This window comes from Sminthopsis crassicaudata, chromosome 2, assembly GCF_048593235.1.
Source record: "Sminthopsis crassicaudata isolate SCR6 chromosome 2, ASM4859323v1, whole genome shotgun sequence".
Classification (NCBI taxonomy): domain Eukaryota; kingdom Metazoa; phylum Chordata; class Mammalia; order Dasyuromorphia; family Dasyuridae; genus Sminthopsis; species Sminthopsis crassicaudata.
The window spans coordinates 478,842,472-478,870,279 of record NC_133618.1 but is presented as its reverse complement, the minus strand read 5'-3'; the positions used below and the strand labels follow the sequence as shown (position 1 = coordinate 478,870,279).

The 27,808-nt window shown below is 41.2% G+C and overlaps 1 protein-coding gene across 1 annotated transcript; it reads left to right on the top strand.

The window, feature by feature from the left end:
- Positions 1–519: 519 nt before the first annotated feature.
- On the top strand, positions 520–15,293 carry POP4 (POP4 homolog, ribonuclease P/MRP subunit). Its single transcript, XM_074293284.1, has 7 exons — positions 520–801; positions 3,452–3,504; positions 7,887–8,110; positions 9,554–9,631; positions 9,805–9,866; positions 11,529–11,630; positions 13,714–15,293. The coding sequence occupies exons 1-7, from the start codon at positions 762–764 to the stop codon at positions 13,848–13,850; spliced, it is 696 nt and encodes a 231-aa protein (XP_074149385.1). The 5' UTR covers positions 520–761; the 3' UTR covers positions 13,851–15,293.
- Positions 15,294–27,808: the final 12,515 nt, after the last annotated feature.

Below are 27,808 nucleotides of genomic sequence, written 5' to 3'. Positions count from 1 at the left end.
GGTATCGAATAAATGAAGCGCCCTGGGGGAGGGGCAAGCCCCAAAGCACTAAGATCGTAATTGTGTCAGTTACTCAAATTCGGGGAACAGAAAACGCGCGCTGCCTGGGGGTTCTCGCGCTTCTGTCCCGGAACTCTCGGCTGCCTGAATGACCCCCGGACCTTTCTCAGAGCAATGCTTTTAATAAAGTAAAACAGAGGGTTACAAAGAAAACCGAGCGCGTGGCGAGGGGGCGGTCTGCATCTAAAACGACAGAAACGTTCAGAGGGCCCGGAGTTCGGAGCTCCTGCAGTCCGCCCCGCAGCGGGGAGAGCCCACGAGAGGCGCGGACGTTCTCTAACCACCGACTCCCACTGCTCTTAGAAAGAAGAAGAGTTTCCCCCTCCCCCCCGGCTCTCCGTCCCGAGGTGCCGTCAACGCAGGGCCAACCCGAGCAACGCCGTTTCTCCTAAAGTGTCTTGAACAGTGGCGCCCGAAGACGCTCGGAAAGGCGCATGCGTCTACGCTTCTCGTCGGCGCGCTCGCATGACGTTCTTCCTCTTGCGTAATCCCCCGGAGCCCCCTTGCTCTCCAGGTGTTAAATCATCCGGGTTGCCTCCTTTCTTTTTTCTACGCTTCGTTCTCTAGTAGCGGCAGGGGTCACGACCTCGCCCCTCCCGTTTCGGCTGCCAAGTCAGTGCAGCGTAGGCCGGCTGGGAGGGAGAAGGAAAACTTCGAGAGAGGCCGGAGAGGCGGCGTCGTGACCCGGCGCGGACTTCGAGATGTCATCAGACGGGGCCGGAAGCGGCGCGAGCATGGAGCGTGAGTAGGGACCGGCGGCTACCCTTGTCTAAAGCATCCGTAGGAGGAGGTCTGAAAGTCCGTGCCTCGGCCTGGTGCCCCGAGGCGGCCCAAGGCCTGCCGGTTCCCCGAGACCCGCGGGGCTCCCCGAGGCCAGCCGGGATCCCCCGAGGCCTCCCGGGCCCCCAGGGCCAGCCGGCTCCCCGAGGCCAGCGGGATCCCCGAGGCCTCCCGGGCCCCCAGCGCCAGCCGGGATCCCCGAGGCCAGCCGGGATCCCCCGAGGTCTCCCGGGCCCCCAGGGCCAGCCGGGATCCCCGAGGCCAGCTGGGATCCCCCGAGGTCTCCCGGGCCTCCCGGGCCCCCAGGGCCAGCCGGGATCTCCGAGACCTCCCGGGCTCCCCGAGGCCAGCCGGGCTCCCCGAGGCCTGCCGGGCTCCCCTGCCTCTGCCTTATCAGGCAGCCCTAGCGGGCAACTCTAAGCTCCCTTCTCCTCTGACTTGGAGCGTGCCTCCAGTTCTCCCTGTTCGCTTCATAGAAAATAAAACAAAACGTAAAGCTGAGAGCTGGAGAGGGGAACTAGCTCGGCCAGAGCCTCGAAAGCAGTAGCTGTCAGAGGTAGGGCTCGGAGACCAGGTTAGCCGAAGTAAGGGAAGGACGAATGTGTGGGCCCACCGTGTCCAAGAGGAATTACATTCCCTCTCGGTGGCTTCAGCTCAGAGAGGAAGAGAAAGCTCTCCAAGACGGTCGGGTTAAAACTATGCTCAGAGGGCAGTGGCTTCCACCCTAGCGGAGGTGTTCCAGGGAAAATTGGCCACTTTGTTAAAGTTTTGTATTTACGAAGCATACGCACGGGTAATTTTTCAGCATTGGCCCTTGCAAAGCCTGTTGCAAATTTTCCCTCCTTCCCCCCTACCCCTCCCCTAGATGGCAGGTAGACCAATACCTTAACTATGTTAAAATGTGTGTTACATCCAATACATGTACACATATTTATACAGTTATCTTGCTGCACAAAAAAAATCAGATCAAGAAAAAAAAAAACACAGAAAACAAAATGCAAACAAACAATAGAGTGAGGATGCTGTGTTGTGATCCACACTCAGTTCCCACAAGGGTGGACAAGTGGCTCTGGTTTGAATCATCTCATTGCTCACACAGACTTGTTGTCGTGTACAACGATCTCCTGGTTCTGCTCCTTTCACTCAGCCTCAGTTGATGTAAGTCTCTCCAGGCCTTTCTGAAATCATCCTGTTGGTCATTTCTTACAGAGCAATAATATTCCATAACCTTCATATACTATAATTTACCCAACCATTCTCCAGTTGATGGACATCCATTCATCTTCTAGTTTCTAGCTACAACAAAAAGGGCTGCCACAAACATTTTGGCACATACAGGTCCCTTTCCCCTCCTCAGTATTTCTTTGGGATATAAGCCCAGTAGTAGTACTGCTGGATCAAAGGGTATGCACATTTTGATAACTTTTTGAGCATAGTTAGGAATATTATTGAAGGACTTTTTGATCATATGCCAGTTGGACTATAGGAACAAAAGTCCTGTGCATGTGATAGTCGTCAGCCCCTTCAGATAGGACTCTTGTCACTTATCGTTTGTTCTAGATGTTAGTGTCCACAAGTCTCTTTCAGCAAATGCCCCTCGGGCACCTGTGACCATTCCTTTGCTAAGTATTCCAAGAGAGACATGAAGGGGAGCCCAGGAGGAGTCCCGGAGTGGAAAGCAATGTGAATGTATAAAAAGAGAGGAAGTCCCATTAGTTAAAAAATAACTTGTTCTGCAGCTCTAGGTTCATAGGATCATCAAATGGTAAAAGTGGGCGGGGAATCTAGTTCAACCTCATGTGTTTTACAAAGAAGCGAACAGGTTCAGACACAGAAGGGGTCTGTGTGAATCCAACGGGTAGGATGCGGTAGAGCTGGGTTCAGCCCAGATCTTCTCATTCCAAATTAATGCATTTTTCTCTATCATGTAAATGAGTGCCCTACTTATTTCAGATATAACACAAATAGTGGGAACTTGGTAAATCGCTTCCCTTTGCCACAATTTCCAGATCTGTAAAAAGAGAGAATTGGACTGACTAGCTAATCTCCAAATTCCATTGCAGCAGAGAGAATTTAATCTTAGGAGCTAAGAACACCAGATTTGTATGAAAAGATCAAATAAGTAATAATAAGGACCAAAGACAAGAAAAGAGCATTAGTCTGAGAATCCAAGAGACTCGGTTTTGAGTTCTTGCTCCCCAAATTCCCAGTGTATAATTGTTGGCAATTCACTTAATCTCCTTGAGCTTCAATACCTTCATCTGTAACACGGGAATAATATGCTTGTGTTATAAAAACTGTAGAGCACTAGAATAACTACTGTGGAAATGTAAATAAATTGAGCTATAGTTACATTATGTGTAGAGTCATTAAGATTATCTTGTACAGTTTTTTTGTCTCCAAGTTCTATGGCATCCCATCTCTTAATGTCCCTGAGATAAAAATGGTCCCAGAACAAAAAGAGAAAATGCCTGGAACGCCTGAAACTCCACTTCTTCTTTCCCTCCATATTAAATAACCACCTTTGATTTCACTGATGAGATGTTTTCTTAACTTTGGGCTACTCTTAAATGGAGGCCTGAAAGTGATAACATTTTGGTTTGTTTTCCAGGCTTGGTTTACCAAACTTTCTCTCAAGAAGAGGCCAAAGAACTTGATGTTCAGGTACAGCGTTTACTCTAATTTGCTGTTCTTTATAAACAGAAATGTCACTTCATCTATTAGAGATGGAAACAGGAAAGAAGAGAGTGTTTAAGATTGAAAATAGGCTGTAGCAATATCTTTGATACTGTTACAGCTATCTTACTTTTACTCTCTGTGCTTTCTGTTATGCTGTACACACACATGCCTGGGTGCATGTGTGTGTGTGTCTGCTATATTTACCTCAAACCTTTTAAAAATATAAATCGAGGGGGGAGGGCAGCAGAAAGAGGGTAAAGTAGAAAGAGTAAAAAGGAAGAATTGTATTTCTGATTTTTTTCTTTGTATCCTTAGCTTCTGGCCTTTTTTTATTCATTAATTTAAATCATGTTCAATTCTTCAATATTTGGGATTTTCTTGGCAAAGATAAGTAGTTTGCCATCTCTTTCTTTAGCTCATTGTACAAATGAAGTAACTAAGACAAACAGGGTTAAGTGACTCACCCAGAATCGCACAGTTTATGAGTGGATAAGGGTAGATTTGAATTCAGGTTTTCCTGACTCCAGGCCAGGAGATCTACCTGCTGTGCCCTCTTACTGCAGCAGCTTCTAGCATAGTGCTAGAAGCATTTAATGAATAATTGTTGGATTGGATTAATAGAGTTAACCACAGAAACCATCGTTCATGGTAGTCCATCTTGTACCAACAAAACTTGTTTCCCATCTTATTAAAATAAGATTTAAATCGGCTATAGTTGTTTGGTTTTCTGATATAGTATAGAGTATAAACAAGAGGTAAGGGATACTTACTTGATCATGGCCATTACAAAATTGCCCCTTAAGTCATTATGTGATCTTGTCACTCTGCCTTGCTGGCCCCTAAAAACTTCTGTAGAAGGGATTTTTATGCCATGTCTTCTAGCATCAAATGGATCTTACCCACTTCCCTTATGCAATATCATATTGTCAATAATGTTTTAAATTTTGAAAACTGAATGCACCTTTTAAACTGTTCTTCAAAAAGGAACTGTTAAATGATTTTGTAAAATGTTATAAAAATAATATCTTCTGATAACTCATCAAATTATTAAAGCACTTCCTTTAAAAAATAAGTTGTCTGTATAGGCAGACCAGATTTGAACATATCTGAAAAGATAGTAAATGTTTCCTGGCCTTATCAGTTGCTGTCAGTTGAGTGCTATAGGGATATAATTGTCATAGAAGTTCTGGAGAAGCAAATAACATCTGAAGTTAACAAAATATGCCATATTGACAATTCCAGCTTGAGGCCATGTGATGAGTTGTTTTTTTGTTTTTTTTTTCCAAAGACATAAACACTCTCTTTCCAAAAAGGAGGAGGTAGAGCACCAGCCCTGAAGTCAGGAGGACCTGAGTTCAAATCAGGCCTCAGACACCTAACCCTTCCTAGCTGTGTGACCCTGGGCAAGTCATTTAACTCCAGTTGCCTGAGCAAAAAGAAAATAAAAAGAGCAGGAGGGAATGGTGTCTAGGAAGTCCTCCCATTTCCAAAGCTTATTGTAAGAAGTAAAAGATTGTGGAAAATGGTGTTGGGTTTCTCCTTAGTGGTCAACATGCCACTTTCTGTACCACACAGCAACCTGACACAGATCTTAGCCCTCTTAGAGCAGCCATCTTTAATACCTTTCCCTGTAACCTTAAAATGGACTTTGTTCATCTGGGCAGATTAATGCTCACACCATGTACCTCAAAACACATGTGCTTATAATTAAAGAGCCTTTGGTTTCATTGGTCTGGGAGTGGGTTTTCCTTCCACCCCTCTTAAGTTTCCAGTTTGGTTGCCAGAACTTAGCCTCAATAACGCTCAAGTGACCTCCTAGGCCACAGGGAAGTATCAGAAGAGAGAGTGCACCAAGGACAGTGCATATAAGAGTGCTGTGTTTTGTTTCCTGCTGAGGACTAGACAGGATTCTGTCTCCATGTTGTCCAAAGTTGTTCTATTCAAAAGGAAAGCTCAGAAGCAGGTTGGAGGTTAGTGGAACCATTCTCTGTGGCAAAACTCTTCCATGAGGGATGTAAGCTGGCAGCTGACTTAAGCCTCTCTTTGACATCTGTGGATATTAAGTACTTGGGAATAGAATGGAAGAGGCCATACTAATCCTCAAATGAGAACAGATTGCAGAAAAGTTTAGATAAATTTGTGTATAACATATCACCATGTTTTAGAGATTATGTGATATCTGAGGGGGAAAAGGCCTTTACTAACCAAAAGACAGCTGCATAACTGAAGTGGCATTTGTTGGACTAGAAATCCTAACCAGGCAATTAACAAGAAAAGGATGTCCCAGACCCAAGAAACGCCAGGGGCAGTCAGGGAGGCACGGGGGCATGCACTTGCTAAGCAGGGCAAAATGTAGTATCTATTCTTGAGACTCTCACAGTGTTATGGAAAGTGACTAGCTAAGATTTAAGGAAGCCAGAAGGCAGAGGCAAGGGGGAGAGTTCTATATGTGGGAGACAACTATTGAAACTGCTTGGAGTTCAAAGCTAGAGTGTTATGTGGAGAGGAAGGGAGCCAGTGTCATTGAATCACAAGAGTAGCTGAAGGGGAATAAGGTGAAAGACTGGAAAGGTAAGGAACCAGGTTGTGAAAGGTTTTAAAAGCCAAACAGAGGATTTTGTATTTAATCCCCAAATTGATAGGCGGACAGTGGGGAGTTCATAGCATAAGATAATGATATAACTAGATTTAAACTCTAAGAAGATCAGTTTAACAACTGAGTGGAAGATGGACTGGACAAGGATAGTCTTGAGGCAGAAAGATAAACCAGAAGGTTACTGAAATAGTCTAAGTGTGAAATGTTATGAGTCTGCACTAGGATCGTGAAAGCATAGAAGAGAAGGAGCATATATGATAGATATTGGGAACATAATCTTGACAGGACCTAGCAACTGACTAGATTTTGGAAGAGAGAAGGAAAAATCAATGATGACATCTAGGTTTCAAATCTGGTTAGCTAGAGAGTAGTAGCACCCTCTCCAGTAATAGGGAAGTCAAGAAGAGGAGAGGGTTTGGTGAAAAAGATGATGAATTCTGTTTTGTATATGCCAAGGATAAAATTCTACAGGACATAGAGTATGTGGACTTTTCTGTTTGTTTTGTTTTGTGGGGTGTACATAGTACTGGAGGCTGGAAGGATAGAATCTTTCCAAGTTGTAAAAAGTCTTGAATGATTTTCAGAGGAATTTGAACTTTATTCAGAGGCAGCAGGGGAACTATTAAAGACTTTGGAGCAAAGATCAATTTCTAAGATATGATCAGATCTATGTGTAAGAAATATTATTTTGGCAGCAGTATGAAGAAGAAATTGAAGATAGAGAAGAGGGGATGTAGGAGCATCTATTAAGAGGTTATTGCACACAGCAACCAATTGTGGCTTTAGAAAATTACTAGGGGAGCAAAAAGATAAGCTATAAAAGGGGAATGAGGCATATGTTATAGGTCAGGACCAGTTGCTCAACAATACTCCTTGTTAAAAGGAAAGGGTCTATATTGAGGACAAAGTAAAGAGAATTATTTGGAAGAGATTCCATAAGGGAAAAACAGACATCAATAAAACATTGGATAAAAAATTTAAACTCAGTGTTTTGAAGAGTATTGCCATAGTTTATATGTGTGTAATTAGGAATATGATAATTGTAGTAAGGTGATGGCAGTGTGAGATCCCATGGAGGTGGAATGAACATAACTTGCTAACTTATTGGCTAAAAGGGGTGTTAAGCTGAAAACCATTTCATGTCAGGTGCTTAATTAGTCCTTCAGTAATTCCTATGCAGCTCATTTAATTCTTCATGAGTGAGAAAAAGAAGAATCTATAAGAAAGAGTCATGTTTCCTTTTAAGACAATAAGCAAGTAAAGCAAGGGAAGAAATTTGATTCCACAAACATTTATTGAGCATTGGATTCAAGGTACTGTGGTTACTTAGACAAAAATTAAAATTAAAAATATCTTCCTTCAAGGAGGATGATGAGCTTTTTAGGACTGGGATAGAGATACTTGACATATACTCAAACTAAATATAATATGAAGAGGGAGAAAAGAGGGCAGAAGAAGAGATCAAAGTGTTGGAAAAAATATTAGAGAATGCAGAGTACTTAAAAGCTAAGAGCTAGCATGCTTATCTAGCTCATTGTGACTCTCACAGCAAGTGGAAACTGGAGGTATTCTTGTTATTACTGTTATCCTCATGTGAAAATACAGGCATAGAAAAGTCAGGAAAATGAGCTGGTGATTTTAAGAAGGATCATTCCAGACATTCACAGAGAATGGGTGTCAGCATTAACTACGGGGATGAAGCTATCAAGTAGCAGGCCCAACTTGGCCCAACTTAAACATTCTATCTTGGGGTGCCGCTCTTTCCACACAGCACCAGGAACCCCACAAGGCGGAGGCCTTTTTGAAAGCCTTCCTCAAGCGGAGCATGCCCCGTATGACAGAAGCCCAACTCCATGACCACCTGGATCGCAAAGCGGTCGTGCTGGAGTACCATCCCCTGAAAAAGCCCAAGGAAAGGAAAAGGAAATCCAAAGGCTTCTCTGCAAAGCAGAGACGAGAGCTGCGCCTCTTCGAAATTAGACCAGAGCAGCAAAGGTGAGATATCTGTGCCCCAACTTCCCACCGTAGGGAGAGGGAAGCCTCCTTTGGGGCTTTGTAACTGGAGAGTCCAGCCCTGGGGAAATGTAGCTTGCTCTTGTTTGTATAATGTGTGGCCACAAGGGGGAGCCCTTCCTTTACCAATATTTCTCAGTGTCTGGCTTTTTTTTTTAAATCAGCATGGCCTGAGAGGAAAGGGTGCCTATCATTTGGTTCCTACTTGGTTCTAATTGCTAAGATCCATGTCATGAACGAAACCATCAACATGGCTACAAACTGTTTGACTTGAAGTTTTCAGTGTAAGAAAGAGGAATCGATATTTCTTAAGATTTGGGGGGTTTTGCTGTGCCTTTTAATAGTAATAGATATAGTTTTATAGTTCAGGAAGGTGCCACCCACAAATGTTGGAACGTGTTTTAAGAAGACTTGTCACAGCGGCGTGGGAGCACATCTTCCTTCCTCTGGCTGATGCTTCATTCCTCCTGAGCCACAGTTCTTTGTTCCCCGGCTTATGATTGCTTTTTGCCACTGTTTGTAGAACTGTAGCTAACAACCTCCCACATTCTAGACTACAGTTTGAGAAATCTGATTTACAAGTGTTGGTTTAGTGTTGTGGAAGCCTGTCACACAAGCAGCATGTTTTGAGTAGGGAAAGAGGTTCCTGCTTCCAGCGGTATCATCTGGAACCGGAGCCACTGATGGTACCCCATGAACTCACACTTATATAAGCTTCCCTAGCCCTGTACAAAATACAGATCTCCACGAGGTAATTGTGCTAACAGATGAGACCAAAGGTCAAAAAATCAAAGTGACGTGACCACAGTCAACAGCTATTTACTGTCAGAAGCCACACTGCACCCTTTGGCCTTCCGACTCCAGATTCAGGGCTCTTTCTTTTATATAAAACTCTTCATGAAAAGTGCCTGCCTCCTCAGCTACAGACTTTCTAGAACGTTACTTAGGGTCTACCTAGCATTTGAAAATCATTTCTCACATGAAGAGTTTTGTGTCAAAAGAATCTTTCTCATCAAAGTCAAAATTGCTTAAAGGCAGCCATCAAAAGCTTTCTGAACTAAGAACTGAATTGTTGGTAATGCTTGGGAAATAGAGCACCCAAGAGTCTTGTGCATCCACACTCAGCCATCACCTCCCAAGCAAGAGAAATGCCTTTGTTTCAATCCTTTGGTTGTATATCTTTCTGCTGCTATTGCTTGAAATGAAGATATTTTCACTAATTTGAACAGGAATTATAAGTTGCCTCTCCAATAATTAGGATGCTTTGTTCAGAAAGTATAATTCCTTGAGCTTTTTTTTTTTTTTAATGTATATTTTACAAATCTTGAAACTCTCTAGTCCTGCTGTATTTTCACAAACCTTGAACATAGTTATCTTCAGTTCATTTTGCTTAACCTCTGTGACCTGTTCCTGAATTTATTTTAGGTACAACCTGTTTCTCCCTCTGCATAATCTCTGGAAACAGTATATTCGGGACTTGTGCAATGGTCTCAAGCCAGACACGTAAGTTAAAGTTCTTCTGCTCCAAATTCTAGCTCTTATTGCTCCTGAAAATGTAACATCAAGAACCAGCCTTGTGGTTCTCTCATTGTATCAGTTGAAATTATGTGTATGTGATTGACTCTTTCAGAACTCTGAGTTTGGAGTGTAATGTAGTTACATCTTTTGTCTTATAGGCAACCACAGATGATTCAGGCCAAGTTGTTAAAAGCAGATCTTCATGGTGCTATTATTACAGGTATATTTGATGAATTATGTCTGATATCATTGTACTTACATTCTTAATAAATGTCCATAAAGTTTCAAGTCAATATGCCATGCATTGTGCTGGGGATACAATATAAGTGAAAACAGTTCTAGTGAGATTCTTATCTTACATGTTCTTAATTTAGAACTAGAGTCATTCTCTTTTACTTGATTTAAGAATTACATTTCCTTTCCTTTGAAATTCCATGGAACTCCCTGAAGTCATTCTCTCATCACCAACAGTAGAATTTGTTGAGGACTCTGGGACTAAAACATGAGGTACATTACTTTTCCCTTCCAGGATAACAATAACAAAAATAAGTTACTAGCCAAAAGGGTTAATTGGCACTTCTTTTGGGGTAAGATGATACTTCCTCTCCTCCCCCTTTGCCCACTAGCAACATTTTAGAAATCAACATTGCCTAAGGAGCCTCAAGCTATGAGTTTTTTGGAGGGATAATAATACCTATGATTGCTCATGATATACTAATCGCTTAGAAAAAGTAATTGCTAAATGGAAACTTGTCGGCTTAATTTGTTTATTTATTTATTTGTTTTGTTTATTTATTACTCATTCATTTACTCAGCTTACATATACTGAGGACTACCATATCTGTGGCCCTATGCTAGTTATTGGACAGGGTACCAAAAAGTTAAGACACAAAGACTTAGCCCCTGCCGTTGTAGAGCTGATAATTGTAGGGTGACAATATGGGGATGGGTTGGTAAGTCTGACATGATATATGCATAGAATTGATACAAAAGAGAATGTGATCAGCATTATAAGAGAGCTAGAAAATGTTCAGAATGCTCAGGAAGTTGGAGGCACCAAGGAATGGTCACATTTGAACTGAACTTGAAGAATGAAAGGATTTCAGTAAGTAGAGATGAAGAAGAGGAGGAGAAGTACTATTAGAGTGGAAAAATTCAAGATGTGTTTTGGGGGAACGGTAAATAGTCCATTTTGGATGAAGAATATGTATAGGAAAGAAGTGGGAGTATAGGAAATTCATTACAACTGGAATATTGGAAAGTGATAGTAGAAGGATACTTGGTAGATAGTATATTCAAATTCTATATATGTATAACTGCCTTTTAATAGACTTCTTCCTTATATTATGCATGTAGAAAAATGATTCTCTTCTTTCATTCTGTAGGGCTATGAGACCTCTTGATACTGTCTAATATTAGTCATATTTATGAACATTCAGCTCTAAAATTATATTTAGTGATTAATTGGTCACCCCTCTGTTAGTGATTCACACTAAAATAACAATACTTTATATCTGTATAGCCTTTTATATATTATCAAAAATACTTTCATCTCCCGTATCTCAAGCAGAAGTTACCACTTCTGCCACTATAGAAAGTATGGTAGACATGAGAGGCAGTGGAATGAACACAAACCAGGAACTGAGAAACCTAGGGTCTTGCCTCAGGGCTGCCACATCCAGTTATATTTAACTAGACAAGTGGTTTCTTGTGCTCAAGCCTCCGTTTCTTCATTTGTAAGAAGCAAGGGACATAAAGATGTTTGGGGGAAGAGAAAGATTGGCCTGATTAAGTGTAAGTGCTCCTGTCAACTCTGATCTTTGACATGTGAAGTCTGAGCAGCCATAGAAACCGTCACCATGATCTCTGTTTTGCTCTTCAGTCACAAAATCTAAATGCCCCTCCTATGTTGGCATTACGGGGATTCTTCTTCAGGAAATGAAGCATATCTTCAAAATCATCACCAAAGACGACAAATTAAAAGGTATGTGGCCACTTCCCTGTAGGCATTGAACCATTGAGGCACACACACATTCAGCAAGCAGGTGACTGCTGTGCTGGCCACAGGATGAGTCTGTCCAATTCTATAAAACCTGCTTTGCAGAAAACTCAGGCACAGGCAGAGGGTTAACCCAGCTTCAGAAACTGGTTCCCTTGTGACCCCCCACAGCCTTCCCCAAATGGGTTGGTAACTGCATGTGTGGATTACCAGGGTTGCCAAACCAACCGGAAAGGCTAGCTAGCAGTGGGAAGGATTTGCTATTAGTACCTTTTTGCATCAGCAGGCTTATTTTTGGGTGCCAAGTAGAGACTTTGGCATACTTAGCAGTCTCCTTTTAAAATGCTGAGACTTAGGAAAAGGAAAGAGAAAAATAAAGAAGTAAAGAGTTGTCCTGATTGGTAAATAATACTAGCAGGGAGAGAACTGGATTTTCACTAATGGGGACAGCATGGCGGGGTAATGGGTAAGAGAAAGGAATAAGTATTTCTATAATTTTTTCTATGTGCCAAGCCAAGGAGCTAGAAAATGGGGTGAATTTTTTTTTTTTTTTTTTGGCTCTGTTACTGACTTGCTGTTCAACTTTTGACAAGTTCTGTTTCTGCTCCCTGTCTGAAAGAGATGTGTACCCATTATTTTCCTGTTTCTTTAGCCCCCCTCCCCCAAAAAAATTAAGACTGTGTAGCAGTATCTTCCAAAAGAAGTTTCAAGTAGAAACAAAATACTGTTTTACTATTTTTAAATCAGAATGCATATGGTTAAGGAATAAAAGATTATCAAGGAAGGATAACAGTCCTTTCTGACTAACTTAAAATTCATTTGGCTCCACTTAGCCAAAGATGGTAGAGGAAGAAAATAACTATTTCCAGTAAAACTGCCTATTCTCAGCCTCCTCCTCCTTATACCTCTTTGTTTCAGTATGCTAGTACATGGTCAATAAATACTTGTTGGAACAAAAATCAATACCTGTTATAGAGCATATATTTACTTTTGATTTTAAAATTGTTAAACTTTATAATAAACAAATGAATGAATAAATAAATGGAAAGTTGTTGTTCCTTCCTGTATTCTTGAACATCTCTGCCCCCAAAAACAGCATTTTTAGTTTAGTTCAAGAACAGTATTTTCAAGCTTGAGAAATTGGGAGAAACTCACTTCCAGTTGATCAATGATAGACAGAAACAACTACACCCAGAGAAGGAACACTGGGAAGTGAATGTAAACTGCTAGCACTACTGTCTATCTACTCAGGTTACTTATGCCTTCGGAATCCAATACTTAAAGTGCAACAAGAAAATTGGATTTACACACATATATTGTATCTAGATTATACTGTAACACATGTAAAATGTATGGGATTGCCTGTTATCTAGGGGAGGAAGTAGAGGGAAGGAGGGAGGGGAAAATTTGGGAAAATGAATACAAGGGATAATGTTATTTTTTTAAAAAATTATACATATGTACTGTCAAAAAATTTTTTTATAATTATAAAATTAATTTTAAAAAAGAGAGAAATTGGGAGGAAGAAAAGAATAAGAAACAAGAGTGTTCTTAAAAGTGCCATATTGTGGCCTACTTACCTACAGACTCAAAACTTTCAGAACCTTAGAATTCTATTCATTAATTCAAAGGTACATTCATTTAATTGTTATTGAGTTATTTATTTTGTTTTTGGTATTCTAACTCACAGATTAACTTTTCTCCTAATTAAATAACAGGGGAAGATGATATAATATGTAGATAATTTCCTTCATAAGAATCAAGCCAAGGTGAAATTTGAGGTTTGTTTACAAATATCTTCTCTAGAAAATATATCAGAGGCAGCTCTTTCCCCAGGTCAGTATTTTGAGTTTGATCCCAGTGCTTTTTGATTGTGAAAATTAGGTGTTGGGAGTCACATTGTCTGATGTCTTTGTTAAAAATTGGTCTTGTTGCAAAAAGACTTTCTCATACATTCTGTAGACATCATCACTACCAGAAATCAGGTTTATTTTACTTTTTATTCGTTTATAATATTGCCTAAATGCCAGAATTTTTTGTCTTATCTTTTTTTTTCCTTCTCTTTTAGTTATTCCCAAATTAAACTGTGTATTTACTGTAGAGATCGATGGCTTCATTTCCTATATTTATGGGAGCAAGTTTCAACTTCGCTCAAGTGAGCGTTCTGCAAAGAAGTTCAAAGCAAAAGGAACAATTGACCTATGAACTCGTGGCTATTTAAGAAAATATCAGCACAGTGTGAAGGAGGCAGGAAACCCAAACTGGCAGCTGACTCATGTTTGGTGGCTTGCTCTTAAAAAAAAATACTGCCAGGCCAGTGAGTAGTTCATTTTCAGCTCATTTCACCAGTTCAATTGTTACTTGTCTTTTTTTTCTGTATTGTTTGAAATTTTGCATGTGGTCTGCCTGATGCTTTGGTTAAACCAAGGCTTCTCAAACTTTGCATTCATAACCTCTTTTCACCTGAGAAATTTTTACATAACCTGGATATGTAAGTCTATAAAATAGATATACAAATTACACATTTACTGATAATAAACTATAATTTCATAACCTCCACATTCAGTTATAAACCTCAAATGGAGTTGTGAACTACAGTTCAAGAAGCTGAGGGTTAAGCAGATGATTTTTTTGTTGCATTATTTTCTAGTGAGATTGCTGAGTCTGTTGCACACCCCACGCGCCCCCCAGTAGCAATCTCAGGGAAAAGATGCTACAAAATGACTGGCTCTTAATCTTGCAAATCATAGTTTTATTGGATTAAGTATTTGGGACCCTACATATTGAGATCTGTATCATCTAGTCTTTATACTTTGGTAGCAGACCAGAATATACTATTTTCCAGTGCCAAGCCTGCAGAGAATTATTATCAGAGAAAAGCCAAGGCCCCTGGGAGGATAGAGAGGATTGCGGGGCTCATTCTCAAATCCACAAATTGTATAACTCTCTGCTTCCCAGAAACCCACCCAAGGTGTCCTTTGAAACTGTTTCAGAAAACTGTATCTGTAATAATTTTGAAATCTGAGTAAGAAAATGAATTTGTATTATTTATGCAAAATACAGATTATTTTTTAAAATTAGCTGCTTTGTACCCTGATGTTTAAATGTAGAGGTTTTACTTTTTTTGTTGATTCTAATGCACTAGGCCAGTGTTATCTGTACTAAAAGTAAGTTGATTCTCTGAGGTTATCTCATTGCTGGCTGGGGTTGGGGGGAGAGGGGAAGTTGTCCTGGAACCATTTTAGTCATATTGGTGGGAAGTCCTGAGGAGTATCAGTGCCTTTCCTCAGTGTCTTTCCTTTGGCAGACAAGGTATGTGCCACAGGTCATCCTGAGCATCCTCTCCCTTCACCCCTAGAAACCAGAAGCAGGGCTTTTTAGTGCCCCTACATTGCACACAAGGTGGGTGAATATTGATTCAGAGCAGTTGGTGGGTTTTTCTGACAGAACCGGAATGCTGTGACCAGGCATGCCCCAGATTTTACCTATTTACAATCATGTGACCTTGGGTGCCATGACCCTATGTAGCTTGTCTCCTTTATTCCGAGTTTCGTGAGTATTGTTTGACTATGTTGCCTTACTTGTAAGCTATAATCATAACTACCTGCTTTCTTGATGGGAAAATAAATCTTTCTCTTAGTTATTAAAGTGGTTTTTGTTCTGTTTTAACTGGCTAAAAGTGCCACATTCATAACTGAGTATCGTTAATTCTTAATAGGTGCTATAACTTTCTTTCCTAAACCATCCTGTTCTTTCCAGCCAACACTCATTGTAAAAGGCTTCTAATGTTGTATAAATATACAGTTGCTTTCCAGAAAAGTTGTTGGTGCCACTTGCCATGTGAAATCTGTTTTTCATTTGGCATTGACTCAAGTTTCAGTGTGAGTTGCTTGCTACTTAAATCACAAACTTCCTGTCCTCTCCTCCCTCCTCCCTAATCCACAGTTAAGGGGACTTGGAGAGATTATCCTGCTTTGGAGAAGGTTCTGGTACTCCTGTGTCTGGGAGGCCATTGGTTAGTGCTCGTATTCCCATTTCAGAGCTAGAAAAAGTGAGGCATCCTCCATGTAGACACAGCATTGTCCAATCCATACCAGTAGCCAACTACAAGCAAAGTGGTTAATGATACAGGGCCCTGTCACCCTGTCTGCCCAAAGTAGACCAGAGAACTGGGGAGTTGGGAAGGCAAGGTGAACAGTACAGTGGTAATGTTCTAGCCTATGAATGGCTAGTGGGAAATTGGTTGCAACTTTTTTTTTTTTGGGGGGGGGGGGTTGAGGGTAAAGGAGAGGGAATGGAATAAGGTGGAACGCCAGCATAATGGGAGTTATCTTTTAAAACCTAACTTTTATTGAAGAATACAATTCACCACAGAAAGTCACTAATAGTCACAAGACAGTGGGACCAGCAGGCTGTAAATACCCTCAGCCAACTGGGGAAGGTGAGACTATTTACTGATTCACATATTAGGGACCTGCAGGGCAAAGATGCATAGAAATAGTCACAGCACCAGTGGTGTGATTGACTGCAGGGATATAGGTGGCAAGTCAGGACTTTACTAGTGGAGGAGGAAGGAATATTCAGTCAGTGTATGCACTGAGTCAGGGGGAAAGAAGTTGGCCTTCCACAATTGGTAGGCAAAAAACTAGTTGGTCAAAAAAATTTCAAATTAAAACTTTTTAAATTTAAAAATAAAAACTAGTTGGTCAAATTCAGGAACCTACTTCCCTCTCCCTTCCCCCCCTTTAGATATCCCAGGCTCAAGTCAAGATTCACCTTCAAACAGCTTCTCCCTCCCTTTTTCACCTGCTCAGTACTGTATGTACTGTATGTTATTGAGTACTTTCCTTTGGTCTCTAACTTAGATGAATGGTGCTTAAGTGATAGTTGCTCAGGCCCTGAGAAGTACCTTTTATTTCATTTGTTTCCCTCCGGGGGTGCCTTGCAGTGGAACACGTAGTCAAGATACTGATCTAACTGCTCATTAATTGCTCTAAGCTCTGCAGGTCCCCAGCAGTTCTTCCTATTATACTTAATCTCAAAATGCTTTTGTTATTTTCTGGCACCTGGTTTTGAACCTCCCATACCTGCTCAGAACCCTCATCATCATAATAGCCTGGATTTGTACACCACCTTCGAGTTTACAAAGGGCTTGCTAAGCCTTTGATCCGCACAACAGATGGAGTGTAGGGAGTCAGAAAGGACTTCCAAGGTCAACCACTGTAACCAGGACTTGACCTGGAATATCCTACCCCCTTATTGGATCTCTCCCTTAAAAGGTATTATATAGAAGTGTGTGTGTGTGTGTGTGTGTGTGTGTGTGTGTACACATATTAAAAACTATACTACCAGGGCTGAGCCCAGGTAACATTCCTTTTTGGTTCATTTTTTTTATTTTTACAGTTGCTTGTGACTTTGCCCTGGGTCACTTAACTACTAAGTATCAAATGTTTGTTTGTTTGTTTGTTTTTATTATTTTATTTTGTTTTTTATTAATTTTTATAATTATAACATTTTCTTTGACAGTACATATGCATAGGTAATTTTTTTTTTTTTTTTTTACAACATTATCCCTTGTACTCCCTTCAGTTCCGAGTTTTTCCCCTCCTTCCCTCCACCCCCTCCCCTAGATGGCAGGCATTCCCATACATATTAAATATCTTATAGTATATCCTAGGTACAATATATATATGCAGAAGTGAATTTTGTTGTTGTTGTTGTTGCAAAGGAAGGATTGTATTCGGAAGGTAAAAATAATCTGGGAAGAGAAACAAAACAAAACAAAATAAAAAAACAATGCTAACAGTTTACACTCATTTCCCAGTGTTCCTTTTCTGGATGTAGCTGATTCTGTCCATCATTGATCAATTGGAATTGGATTAGCTCTTCTCTATGTTGAAGATATCCACTTCCATCAGAATACATCCTCATACAGTATCATTGTTGAAGTGTACAATGATTTCCTAGTTCTGCTCATTTCACTCGGCATCAGTTGATGTAAGTTTCTCCAGGCCTCTCTGTATTTCTCCTGTTGGTCATTTCTTACAGAACAATAATATTCCATAACATTCATATACCATAATTTACCCAACCATTCTCCAATTGATGGACATCCATTCATTTTCCAGCTTCTAGCCACTATGAAAAGGGCTGCCACAAACATTTTGGCACATACAGGACCCTTTCCCTTCTCTAGTAGTTCCTTGGGGTATAAGCCCAGTAGTAGTATGGCTGGGTCAAAGGGTATGCACATTTTGATAACTTTTTGGGCATAGTTCCAAATTGTTCTCCAGAATGGCTGGATTCTTTCACAACTCCACCAACAATGCATCAGTGTCCCAGTGTTCCCACAGCCCCTCCAACATTCATCGTTATTTGTTCCTGTCATCTTAGCCAATCTGACAGGTGTGTAATATCTCAGAGTTGTCTTAATTTGCATTTCTCTGATCAATAGTGATTTGGAACACTCTTTCATATGAGTGGAAATAGTTTTAATTTCATCATCTGAAAATTGTCTGTTCATATCCTTTGACCATTTATCAATTAGAGAATGGCTTGATTTCTTATAGATTAAAGTCAATTCTCTGTATATTTTGGAGATGAGGCCTTTATCAGAACCTTTAACTGTAAAAATGTTTTCCCATTTTGTTACTTCCCTTCTAATCTTGTTTGCATTAGTTTTGTTTTTGCAGAAACTTTTTAATTTGGTGTAATCAAAATTTTCTATTTTGTGATCAATAATGGTCTCTAGTTCTCCCTTGGACACAAACTCCTTCCTCCTCCACAAGTCTGAGAGGTAAACCATCCCATGTTCCTCCAATTTATTTATGATTTCATTCTTTATGCCTAAATCTTGGACCCATTTTGATCTCATCTTAGTATGTGGTGTTAAATGTGGGTCCATGCCTAGTTTCTGCCATACTAATTTCCAGTTTTCCCAGCAGTTTTTGTCAAATAATGAATTCTTATCTCAAAATTTGGGATCTTTGGGTTTGTCAAACACTAGATTGCTATTTTTATTCACTATCTTGCCCTGTGAACCTAACCTATGCCACTGATCAACTAGTCTATTTCTTAGCCAATACCAAATGGTTTTGGTATTTGTTGCTTTATAATATAGTTCTAAATCAGGTACAGCTAGACCACCTTCATTTAATTTTTTTTTCCAAATGTTTGTTTTTTAACTCGGGTCCTTCTGACTCCAGGGCTGGTGCTCTGTCTACTGTGCCATCCAGCTATTCCTAGTTAGTTTTAATAATATTAATGTTAATAATGATAGCAGAAAAGATCTACTTCTAGATTTACTTAACTGAAAATCTGAATTTTAAAAAGCAGACTGTCATTGTGTTAAGAAAGTTAGTCCTGATCCTTTCTCAATTTCCAAACCGCTCAAGGTCATTGATGAGAATTTTTTTTTTTTTTAATAAAAAGTAAAACAAATGGAGGGAATGAAGACATATGGTAATTGCCCATTTTATACAGAACCAGAGAGCTCATGCCTTGCTCAAAAGCTAGTAAGGGGAAAAGCTTAGTTTAGGAGCCAGGCTTTGTCTTCAAATTATTGTGCCTTTTGATTGCACTGCCCTGATGCTGAGAAAGTTAGCTAACCCCCATTGGTTTCACAGGACTCACTGAGCACCTATCATGTAGGGAATGCATAAAAAATATAAGGCATGATCCCTGCTTTTAACTTGGCGCTCAGTCTACAGTACAGTACAAATGAATGGATCAAACAATTAGTAAATAATACAAGACAGTCTGTAATCAAGTTGTGATTGTGGCGCAGACAGTAAGGTACTCTAGGCGTTCAAAACCAGAGAACCGTCTAGTGTGATCAGGATGATAGGATCAGGAAAAGCTCTCTGGAAGAGGAGGATTTTGATGAGCTCCTTAATGGAAAAGGGAAATGTGTGTAGAAGAAGAAAAAGTATTCCTCAAACAAAGGGAACAGATTGAATAAAAGTGTGGGAGCAAAAATTAATTCAGTATATCCTTGGAGACAGTAAGGAGAATGGTTTTGATAGTACAGTCAAAGTCCCAGTATAATATAATCATTAGAGATCTGTTCCTCCATGATTTATGGGGAAATACCAAAAATCTCCCCTGAGTTGGTCCATTCAAGTAATCATTGAGTTCAGGAGTTTTTCTTGGTTTATTTCACTTTGAGAAAAAATTTGGGAAGACCTCCTGGTAGAGGGCCCCTGAAAGTCAGGAATTTCAAATTTTACTCAAGTCAGAAACCAGATGATTTGGAACAATCATTGACACATTCTGGAAAAGTTGACCAGTGACTTTATTCTCTCCAAAATTCCAAAGAGTAAACAGGAGAAGATTCAGAATACTATAAATCATGGTAAGAAGCTTTCTTTCTGGACAGCGGCTTTGATTTTAATTTAGTTTGCATTCCTTAACTATAATGCCTAATTAAGACATCTGTTAAAAGTCTATAATATTAATTTAATAGGGGGATTCTAATAGAACTTTATTGGAATTGTCCATTTAATTAACCTCATGGGCCTTTAATGGATGTCTTAAATAGACATCATTAACGAGAGTGCTAGACAAATGAAAATTAGACTCAATAACATTCTTGGCAGTTTTTCTTGGGCTGTGAAGGACACATACTACCAAGTAGATGCATGTACAAGGTATATCTACTTAACCACAAACAGATACATAATATTTGAGCCAATTAGCCTAGAGTTTAGTGACTGAATCCAGTGTCATGGCATCAAACATGTTAGCATCCAGGTAGCTTTCACAGCAAGATTGTGTCCCATTGCTGACCTTTTTACAGATACTGAGGGAGTGTGGATGGCTTAGTTTGACCTAACTCATCTCCTGGAAAAACAACTCAAATTTCCAGTTGTGCCTTGTACACAAAGTGAAGCACTTTGTCCCAAAAGTATACACACATACATGTGAAACACCATGACTTTTCCCTGCCTTCTCTCCCATCCCCCAGTTAGGAACCATCTTCTTGTCTTCAGTGACTGCATCCGGGAGCTATGTTCTAGAGAGAACAGTGTACCTGGAATTGGGGGGCTTGGATTTGAGTCTTGGCACTGTGAGAATCTGGGAGACAAGCAGATCGTTAACCCCTGACCCTCAGTTTCACCATCTTTTATTGATGCAGATGAGGACATTGCACTGATTTTTTGAGTCCTTTTGATTTTGTATATGTAAGATAGAGCCACATTCTCAGAATGAAGCCAGAACTACCTGGAGATTTGCGGGCATCAAGTTTCAGTCTTGTAGGTTCTAAGTTTCTTAAGAGCAAAATAGTGTCTTCTTTCTCTGTTTTTTTGGAGCACTTCACACACAGTAGATACAAAATAGACTTGATGAATGGATAAATAAAATCCAAAGTTATCAGTGGAATAGAACCTCCATGTCACAAATAAAAGTTATTCCAACTTCACTTCTCTCTGTCTAAAGTGAAGGAGATGAATCTCTAAGATCTCTGCATTAATATTTTATTATGCTTTAATGGGGACCTATGTATCCAGGACTTAGTCCATCCCACCTTTTGTTATTTCTTGGGGATGAATGCTCTGCCCCTTGACATTGCTTCCTAGGGATCATCCCAGCTAGTTCAGCAATAGGTGTTCCATCCTGGGCCATTTTAGAATTAGAGCACTCCACTCACATCTACAAGAATCTCAAAGTTCAAAAAAGTATTTGTCAGCCACTTCATATGTGCTGGACTCCATGCTGAGCATTGGGGGTAGGGTGAGAGATTGATGCTGAGAAAAATAAGATGAAGTCCCTTTCCTTAAGGAGTTCAATCTAACAGGGACCACCTGGCCTATGTAGGGAGATTAACAGGTCAGAGGTAGCCTCCAAATGATACCAAGTGCTGTGTAGATGAAGGGAATCAAAGAAGGTTTTAAAAGAAGCGGCATTTCAGCGGGGCCCTGAAGCTCAAGGTTGGGTAAGATGACAGCAGGCAGTGAGGGGGAACAGTGGATACAGCAATGGGCCTGGAGTCAGGAAGATCTGAATTCAAATCCAGCCTCAGATAGTTATTAGCTGGTTAATCCTGAGCAAGTCATTTAGCTTTTGTTTGCCTCGGTTTCCTCATTTGTAAAATGGGAATAACACTCCCAGGGTTGTCATGAGGATCTAATGTAAAGTGCCTGGCCATAGTTATTATTAAGTCATTTTCAGTAGTGTCCAACATTCCATGACCCTTTTTGGGATTTTCTTTGAGTACTTTGTCCATGCCTTCTCCAATTTACTTCACAGATGAGGAAACTGAGGCAGACAAGATTAAAGATTAAGTGACTAGGTAAGTCACTAGTAAGTGTCCTAGGCTACATTTGAACTCAGCTCTTGACTCCAGGCCCAGCATTCTGTCCTCTGATTCAACTAGATGGCTACAGCACATAGTAGCTGCTATATAAATGCTTTTATCACCATCATCATCATTATTACTAAGACATGTAGAGGGAGGGAGATATATGTAAATGGGAAAAATTAGAGACTGCATAAGGAATAAATAGCAAGTAGTCTGATTTGCCAAGAGAGTAGAATATGTGAAGGAGATTATAAAGGAGAGAAAGCAGGAAAGGTCAGGCCTAGAACATGGCAGGCAGCCCCTGTCAGGAAGAGGAGTTTTAATTCTGCTCCCCACTCATGTTCCCTGGGACAAGCCACATAACCTCCCTAGGCAGGTTTCTCCTGCTAAATGAGAGTGCTGGACCTGGCTATCCCAAAGGCCCTTCCAGAACTAGCTCAGGGCTCCTATGACATCCTTCCAGGCAGCAAAGAACCACTGAAGGTTTTGGAGCAAGAATGGCATGATCAGAGCAATGCGTTAGGAAGAATCCTCTGGCAGTTTGCAGGCCGGCTTGGAGATGATGCACAACAGCCGGCTGTGTTGAACAGCCAGGATCCTTTGCTTGCTAAACAACGGTGCAAACATTCTGCTTATTTACGCTCTGCTGGTCTACTTTTCTTTGAGGAACAACGACAAACACCTTGTATTTATCTGGCACCTCTCTATTGAGGAACTAAAAGCCCTGCCCAAGTATTCCTTAATTAAACCCCAACCACAGGGCCCAGAAAAACAGGTGGGCAGCAGGTGTGCTTTTGTGCACTTGCTGAGTGACTGACCTTGCCTATTAGTGTCAGAGATGGGGGATCTGTGGGCCCTGACCTCCAGGAGCAAACAGGCTGGGGCAATGGTTCCCAAGTATTCGCATTCTGATTCTGACACATTATTACAGAATGTTTTCATTAACTTGGATTACCTAGAACAAAACTAAATTGAATTTTTTTTAAAACAATTTTGTTACATTCAAGTATAAGGAACTCCACTAAGGTAACAAAGTGTTATTGGGTAGAGGTCTTACAAAGGCCTACTTTAATGAACACATGAGAATGGTTTGTTCTTTCAAGATTGTTTGAACTAGATCTTAGGTACCTGAAACCAGTTCAGTCTCAAATTTCCCCCATGAGAGCTTATTCAATAATATTAATTCATTTTGAAGATCTTTTCTTCATAGATATATACAAAGATCAATTCTAGGTCAGCCCTTGTCAAAATCTCTACATATTCCAAGGTGGCCAATGAGGAGCTCAAATTAATAAGGTTTTTCTGCATTCACAGTTTATGATTGCTCCACTTCATTCAATTTAATAACTTTGGCTGCACCGTAGGTCACCTTGAGCCAGAATTCTACGCTAATTAGGAACAAAGATTTCCTGGCAACATGGAGCACTCCTAGAACATAAGGCTCCACCTTCACAGATCTGGGCTCAGCCTCCATATGACCCTTCGCAGCCTCTGGCAGCTAGGATCTCAAGTTCCCTAAGAGAGCCATGAAGCTGGTTAGCTATCTGCTCGAGGAAGAGAAGGAAGTTATTCAGGGTTACAGAGGACGGGGAGGGAACCTGCTAAGACTTCATAAGAAAAGAGAGTGGGAAGATTGAGAAGAGAAGGAAGAAGGGACCTTTCTAGAGTGAGGAGGAATCAACTGAGAAACAAGGTGATGCGGTGGATGGAGTACCTGGCCTGAAGTCAGGAACACCTGAGTTCAAATTCAGCCTCAGATACTTATTAGCCATGTGACCCTGGGCAAGATACTAAATCCCGGGTGCCTCAGTTTCCTCGTGTTAAATGGGCTGGAGATGGAAAGGGCAAACCACTGCAGTGCCTTTGCCAAGAAACTCCAAATGGGGTCACGAGGAGGTGGACATGACTGACCAAGAAGAAAGGGAAGAATAGGGCTGCCTGGGGATACCATGCCAGGATTCTGGAGACCCGAGTCCTAATCACTGATTCACCTAAAAAAGTCCTTTAGGCCTTTGGGCCTCACAGGGTTTGGAGGATAAATTAGGATTTAGAGCTGTAATCTGAAGCGCAGAGAATTATCGTACCCACAATGATCCAGGGAGCCCCTCTCCTGACAAATGCACCCCTCTTTCCACTGCCCCTCAATATCTTGGCAAAGGCTTTTCAGGTCATCTTCAAGTCTTTTCTCTTAGCGCTCCCATCCTTGGATACTCTTGCTCACTCAGTCCCTCCCCTCCATTGCTGCCTCCCTGGGGCAGTACCCGGTGAGTACCCAGCACAACCAACCCAGCCAGTCCTTCCCGGAGATAGCAGAGCAATCTGCCTAACCCTATCACAGCCCATTCTGCCCTCCAGGCCAGAACCAAATGCACACTTCTCTGGCCCCCACCTTTCCTGTGTTCTTATGCCCCTTCCCGCTTCCCCACACCCCCACACACTTGCCAGCCTCCTTACTGCTCCTTGAACAATTCACACCCATCTCAAGACTCCAGGCATTCCCACCGGCTGTCCCTCATGCCTGGACCTTGCTCCTTTTTCATCTCTATCCCCTGGTTTCCTTCAGTTCCCAGCTGAAGTCCCACCTTCTCTTGGAAACCTTGCGGGGGAGGGGGTACAAGTTTATTACTTGTCATAGTTGTGATAGATTAGTCATAGGTGATAAATTGCTGCTCAGAATCTTGATTTAAACAAGATATAAGAAAAAAAGGAACCTTATAATAATTAATAAAAGCACAGGAAGATGGCCACTCCTCCTAATGCTTCCTGAGGTTTATCATTAGCTAGGAGTTCATTTCAAAGTTCCCAACAAACAAATTTACAGTCATGCCTGAGACTCACTGGGATTCTTCACTAGGATTCCCTACATGTGGACAGCCATTTTAATATTAAAATTCTCCACGTAGGAATGTATATTTGAATGTATGTATGTGTATAATCACTCCTAATTTACATGTGTCCAACCCATGCATTCTTCCCATCTCACATATACCCTGCCTTGGTTAATATCTATAACCTTCCCTTCTGTCCTGACTAGGCCCTCTACAAGCACATACTACCTGAGCTCAACTGTGCCGTCAGGCCCCAGCAACTCTCAGTGGCTTCCTGTCCCATTCATATCCACAACTATTCAAAATCGCCTCCCCTCACCGCATCCCTCTCGGCTTCAGCCGATGACTTCTTCCCCTTTCCCCATCTTTTCTCTTTTTCACTCCTATCTTGGGAAGATGGGGAGACCCTCCTAACCAAAGCCATCGCCACCCCAATTCTGCTGCACCATTTTCTTTACACATCCCTTCCCAACCTCCAGTCTTCACTTCTTTACTGGCTCCTTCATCTTTGCCTCCTTTTGCACACCTCTCCCTAAGCCCTTATTAAAAAAAATTTTTTTTTATATACCTCAGTTACTTTACTGTTGTCTTCTCTATTGCCTCCTCTTTATTGCTAAACTTCAGAAAAGAAGCCCTCCACTTTGTCACTTCACAGCCTCCCTCCCACACTTGTTTTCTGTACACTAAATATCATAACTAGCATTCATACAGCACTTTAAGGTTTGCAAAGCACTTCACAAGGATCTCACTTGGCAGGTACTATTATTATCACCATTTAACAGATGAGTAAACTGAGATAGCCAGCAGTTAAGTTTAAGCAGAATTGCACAGGGTCACATAGCTATAAATATCAGAGGCCATATTGAAACTCCTGATGCCAAGTTCAACATTTTTAATCACTTTACCAGCAGCTTTATACATCTCCCCAAGTCACCAATGACCTCCAAATTACCAAATTTAACACAGTGACCACCCTCTGCCTCAGTTTCCACTATCTTCTGGTTATTCTCGTTCTCTTGTTCTTTTCACTTACTCTTTTTGAGATCTTAGACCTATCATCTCGTGACATCTTTTGTTCAATTCCCTCATCCATAAAGTGGAGATGTATATACCTGCCCTGCTTATCCCCCACATGAGATTCAAAGTGCTCTAGCAAACCAAAGGCCTACTTAAATGCAAGAGAAAATTATTGTATTAATGTCTAATGTTCATATAGAGATCTTAACTTTTCAAAATACTTTTCCATCTCAGTTAACTTCATAATTGTGAAGGAATGAGGCTAAGGTTAATTATCTTCATCTGACAACAGAGGAAACAGAGAGAAGACACAAATTAGTACCCTAATCAGGACTGGAATCTAGGTATCTTGCCTTTTACCCATTGAAGCTTGGGAAGGGTTTTCACCACCTCTTGCCCCTCCCTATGTTTGAAAGCCTTCCTACAAAAGCAGAAGAAAATCCCTCAAATCCAGGCTTGCCTTGGCTAATTGCTGGGGAAGGTGCAGGCCACCCCTTCACACCCTGGCATGTGGATGGTTATTTGCGAGTGAGGGCTGGGGCCATTTCCTGGTTCTTGGGTGGCGGAGGTGTTTGCTACAGAATTTAAAGGCTGTAATAACTATTGAACACCCTATTATCTGGCTGCCTAATTAATGTAAATGATAGTTATACCACGCTCACCGAGGATTATGTTACTCAGAGGAAAATCTGCTAACAGCCACGAGACTGTTCTAGTCGCTTTTATGGAAGCAGGCACATTATGGCTTCATGGAGTAAAAGGTAAGTCATCGTCCTAAATAATGAAGACAGAAGGTTTAATGGGGCTCATAAAGAAAGCCAGGCTGTGGGCTTTTATTCCCCAAATTAGTTTGACTGCAGGAGTGGGGTAATGAGAAGGAAGGGGCCTGGGGGCTGGTGTGTTTGGGTTCAGGTCTCCAGGGTGTTTCATTTTCTCCAGGAAACTCCAATGTGGAAAAAGTTACAAGTGCTGTCATGGGAGCAAAGGAGAAAGGAGACCCTTTATTTCTCAGGGTGAACCCAGCTCCCCCTCTTGCAGAGTTGGCTTAGATGTCTAAGCGTGACGTTGACATCATCCCTGTCAGAAAGAGGCGAGGGCCGGGGTCCTTGTGCCCAGAGTCACAGGTGTGTAAGCCCAAGGTTCAGGGACCTCCGTAGAGGTGAAAAACTTGCAAAATCTCCGAAGGAGAAGGTGACTCAGAAGCCATCTACTCCAAGTTGTGGCTGAATAGGAATGCCTGAGCTGCAGTGTCTATTATGAATGAGCATCCATGCTACATTTGAAGGCAATCATCAACAGAGACCCCCCCTGTCTCCTGAGGAAGGCCATTCCATTTTTGGACAGTTCTAAGATTTAATAAGTTTGGGTTTTTTTTTTTCTTCACAGAGTCAACATTTTCCTCTGTAAATTCCTCACTCCAAATTCTGCCCTCTGAGGTCAAATAGGAACAACTCTAATCTTCCATTTTAGCCTAACAAATTTCATATTAATGAGATCCAAGACCTTCAGATTGGTAAGGAAGGAAAAAACGCCCACTTTATATAAATAAATTTTAAACTATTCAAGTTTGTATTGTCTTTCCTTGAAAGCTTTGCTTTTTTCCTAAAGTCTCCCTCCCCTTCTCCCCCAGCCCCAGCACCATCTCCAGTGCCCTTAGTCACTATTTTTTCTATCTAGGTTGATTTAATATCCATTTCTCTGGCTTTTGGTAACCATCCTGGAACATTTAAGTCTGGGAGTGCCCTCTATTTATCTACATCAAATTCTTTTGGTACAAGAAGATGTATTCAGTTCTCAGAAACCAGGTACGACTGGTGCCCTATAGATAACACTTACATGAGGCAGAGCTTGCCTGGTAAGCTTCATTCAGACAATCAACAGAAACAGCAGAGCAGAGCAAAAGGTGACACTGGGGGCCAAGAAAGAGCTAGGAAGCCAAATGGCATCTCTCTCCACTCCCCAGCCTTCCTTCAGGACCTCAGGTGTGCTTACCTGAAATTGTCTCTTCCCACTCCTCC